Below are 4054 nucleotides of genomic sequence, written 5' to 3'. Positions count from 1 at the left end.
ACAGGAGGGCAGCACTCTCCGTGCGTGAGAGACAGTTTACAAAAAATAAGTGAACATGCCTCTGTCATATACAAAGGTGGGGAGGGGTAGCACCCACCCCTCATGATAACGCCATTCCTCTAGTCTATTTTTCTAGTATCTGGAAGTGAAATAATTTACATGGACGAATGAGATAACGACTTGAGTATATATACTGGAATGAAACATTATAATATTCATGAGTTAGACCATTCTGACAGTTGCCCATTAATCAGTTATCTCTCATAGTGAATATGAGGTTCTTAATTGGAGCTCTGCCCTTCACCTTATTAGTTTTCTTGAATTCTATTGGTAAATATAATAATGTAATATGGCCATTTATAGTTTTAGTGAGATTTATAATTGCAGTTAATTAAGTAAAAATTGGTAGATACTTGAAAAATGGTTTCAGTAAACATTTATGTATGTAATCTTTGGTATCGTAATCGCAGTGAAATCAACAGTTTCTAAATTATTTAATTGGCAATATTCTATTCAGTTTGTGAAAACATTATATGAAAAATTTTTAGCAGCACTGAAAAAAATGTCTTTGAATTAAGTTTCAGATGTCGTCATAAATTTCGTTAGCGACTTTTTTATGTGATTTTAGCATGAAAGACAATGCGTTTACGAATAAAATGTGACGATTATAGTGTGATAGTGTTGAATGCCAAAATAATAAATGCGTAACCGAAATTCGCAAGCCGGAATAGGAAGTTCGTTTCCAAATCATACTAAGAAACCCCCCACTACGCTGGCCAAAAACGTTCGGAACCCATACTCTCTCGGTATGCTAAAGTTTTTTTGACATTGTGTACCTATACTCACACGCGGTTTGCCTTAACAGAAACATTCAAAAGTAAGTAAACGTATGAATTTTTAGGCATTAATCACAATGTTATTATATCAAAACATACTTCGAAATAAGTTACCTGTTTGCTGCACTTATATCATAAAAAGTTGTCAATAAAAGAAAATGAAATAATTTGTAAGTTATAATGTACATTTGTTTATATATAAAGTTATGCAAACATTTGTATGGGAATGCGTTTAATACAAATAAAATAATAGTTTTCTGTCATCATATCAAACTTTTTTATTTTACCTTTCCTTGCACCATGCTATTTTAATTATATGTAGACATGAAGAATTCTTTCCACAATATCTTCCTTATATGGATATATAATAACAAAATTAATATAGAAACATTTACATTTACAAGAGAAAATGTCTACGAGAAAGCAGTATATTAACTCTAATTAAAGAAACTTAATGAAATAAAAGTATGGGAAAGAACTTAAGCTATTTTATTAATAAACTAGCCGGTATCGATTGAAAAAGTACAGCCAAACTCGGAGAAAGTCGCAGTTTGAGTAAGCTCCGCACATTCCGCGCAGCTCCTGTCACCCATAGTTGACACGCGGCATCGATTCTCGGAATGGTTATCTCCAGAACGCTATGTCCGAGCTTGACTGTAATATAAAACGTCAGTAATGTTTCTCAATGCGTTAATTGAAGATTCTCGAAGGCGCGAACAACTACATATAAATTTAGTAGTGTTGTAAAAATTATTTGATGAAACAAATCAATCCTTTCTTCGCCTGTTGATATTTATTGATTTCAAATCGTAGATTTGAACAAATATTTAATCAAATATTTTTGTTAGTTTCTTAATCGTCATTTCCAGATAATGATAGGTCGAATGGTTTGTCAATAGGTCAATTGACTGATATTGAATAAGACTGACTATGACGCGAAAAGAATTGTTACTTTAGGAATTATCAAATTTGTTTCGAAATGGCGGATATGAAAAAAAATGAGTAATAATTACGGATCTAATTTTTTTAGATACTACAGAACTTTTTCTAGAAAAATTAAAATTAATTTAGAAAGAATTGCTAAACGTGGCGATAATGTTCTTACTGTGTATCTTGAAAATATTCGAAATTTTAAATCAATTGAAAACAAAAGTGATAATAACGATGATAGTGATGACGGAACGAAAAGGAAATTCTCCAACATTGACATGACTGAGGAGGACGTACGCTGAATGGTAAAGAAGTTGCCTAGTGTTAGTGAAGTATCTAGAAAAGATGCAAAAGGTTTTTGACTTGTGGGATATACATGATTTAAATTTTACGCCAACAAATCAGCAACTCTAGCAGGTATTCCACTCCAAACAAAGCAAACTATTACAATTCGCTAATTTATCCCTTCCCTGGTGCAGTGGAGTATGGGTACAAAATGGAGAAGTGTACGTCCTCCCTCTAACTATATGTATATGAAAACTTGAGGTTCATATTTCTTGCGAGCGTGCATTGTCGTTTGATCTCATTATTACTCCATGATATGAATAAACTAGATTTTTTACTATATTTTCGATAGGATTTAGGCTCCCAAAACTGAAAGGCATTTGATCTTGATAAAGTTTAGGATAGATAGTTAAGCTCTTTATTACTGATGGCGCTACAATATCACACATAACAAAAAATCCTGTCACTAATGTGTCACATTCCAACGGGATTGCTTTCTTAAGCTGTCAAAGAGGTTATGAGGCACGAAAAACAAGGAATATTTATTTATTGATGACATACAGAAAAGAAAGTTCATTTCGCAAAAGCTGCAAAAATATTATGTGGAAAGTAAATATTAGTGTATCTCAATATCAGGAAATAATCTGGGGGGGGGGGGAGAGATCAAAATTGATACTCACACTGACGTTATTGTGTAATATCCCGATCAATCTTACAAAAAATGCGAAATAGTATTAAGCGCTGTATATTTGTCTGGTAATCTGAAAAAAGTGAGAAAAGCTGTAATATAACTGGCATAACCCAATGACAGAATTTATTTTGCGGCTTTAGAAAATGTGTTTTCTATTTATCATGCAACCCAAAAATAAAAATTCATTTATATTCGTAATTTCTAACCTTCTTGAGAGTTTTAATAAGCTTGTGTGTGACACATCAGTGACAGAGGATTTGTTGAAGGTGTTTCGTATTGTAGTACCGTCAGTAGTGTAGAACTGCGAAACTTTGTCACGGTCAAATGCATTACAGTTTGGGAGGTCTGAAAATGTGTTTCACAATTTTCAGAGAAAATTATTACTTTACCTTGAAAGAATAAAAAAAAAAAGTTACAAACCGCAGAAACAGATATGGTTTTACTGAAACGGAATGCACGACATTTAATTTCTCAAAAACAAAAAAAGGCACTTTCATATTCAAGATTAACATTAAAAGTACTCAAATTCATCCACTTATATTTTTTCTTGCAGATTCAAGTTCGCAGCTTACTCAGTGCCGAAGAAGACTACCTGGTAATCTTAACCTTACCTACCAGACAGGACCAGAAAAAAATCCTAACCAAACGATTCGTATAACAAAAGATACAGAGGTTCTTGATGTATTATTGGGAGGGCGCAGGAATCACATCGTTGCTGTAATAGACGAATATAATTATGTTCGTGCAATAATTCTCAATGGCATAATTACTAAACTAGTCTGTTTAACAAAGCCTTCTCCATTTTTAGCAAAAGAGCGGAACGCAATAAGTCTTCGCTTCAACGAGAAATGGCCTTACGTTAATACTAACCTTGCGCTTTACAACTTTTAATACTTTTTAATGCAAGCATAATTACCGAAAGCAGCCTTCAACTGCCGCGTCCAATGGACAATATTGGTTATAAATACTTCTTAATGCCATGTGACTTTTTTTATTTCCCAACTTATTTTCACACGAAGCACCACAACGAGTGGAAAATTTGGGATAATAAATAAGCAGCACTAAGAAAGGTGGTTCTGGTCATAAATTTTAATAATGATGAAAAAAGCAAAAGGAATTATTCACAACAAAAAACTTTTTTCATGATTGTACAAATTTAGGACCAGACCCACTATTCTTAGTGCTTCTTATCTAGTATCACAAATTTTCAACCCGATGTGGCAATTCGTGTGAAGATAAGTTGGGATATAAAAAAAGTGGCGTTAAGGTAGGAATCTGGTCACGTGACCCACTCATCACAAGACCCTAACTC

The 4054-nt window shown here is 33.3% G+C and overlaps 1 protein-coding gene across 4 annotated transcripts; it reads left to right on the top strand.

The window, feature by feature from the left end:
* The first annotated feature begins 248 nt into the window (after window positions 1–248).
* Window positions 249–3762, top strand: LOC117170256. Of its 4 annotated transcripts, XM_033356897.1 has the most exons (3): window positions 249–330; window positions 3296–3480; window positions 3551–3762. In XM_033356897.1, exons 1-3 carry the CDS (start codon window positions 273–275, stop codon window positions 3569–3571), a joined length of 264 nt encoding a protein of 87 aa, XP_033212788.1. In that variant the 5' UTR covers window positions 249–272; the 3' UTR covers window positions 3572–3762. The 4 variants fall into 4 exon arrangements, 3 of the variants coding, with proteins under 3 accessions (XP_033212788.1, XP_033212785.1, XP_033212787.1); XM_033356894.1 differs by having other exon boundaries at window positions 3296–3762; XR_004466750.1 differs by lacking the exon at window positions 249–330 and adding an exon at window positions 2053–2183 and having other exon boundaries at window positions 3296–3577.
* Window positions 3763–4054: the final 292 nt, after the last annotated feature.

The sequence above is a fragment of the Belonocnema kinseyi genome, chromosome 3 (assembly GCF_010883055.1).
Source record: "Belonocnema kinseyi isolate 2016_QV_RU_SX_M_011 chromosome 3, B_treatae_v1, whole genome shotgun sequence".
NCBI lineage: Eukaryota > Metazoa > Arthropoda > Insecta > Hymenoptera > Cynipidae > Belonocnema > Belonocnema kinseyi.
Note: the sequence above shows the minus strand (reverse complement) of the source record. Positions and strands in the feature narration are given on the sequence as shown.

Coding starts and splice junctions, on each gene's coding strand:
- LOC117170256 (XM_033356894.1), top strand. CDS start 273: ATGAGGTTCTTAATTGGAGCTCTGCCCTTCACCTTATTAGTTTTCTTG. Junction 331..3,295: donor AGTTTTCTTGAATTCTATTG/GTAAATATAATA, acceptor TTTTTCTTGCAG/ATTCAAGTTCGCAGCTTACT.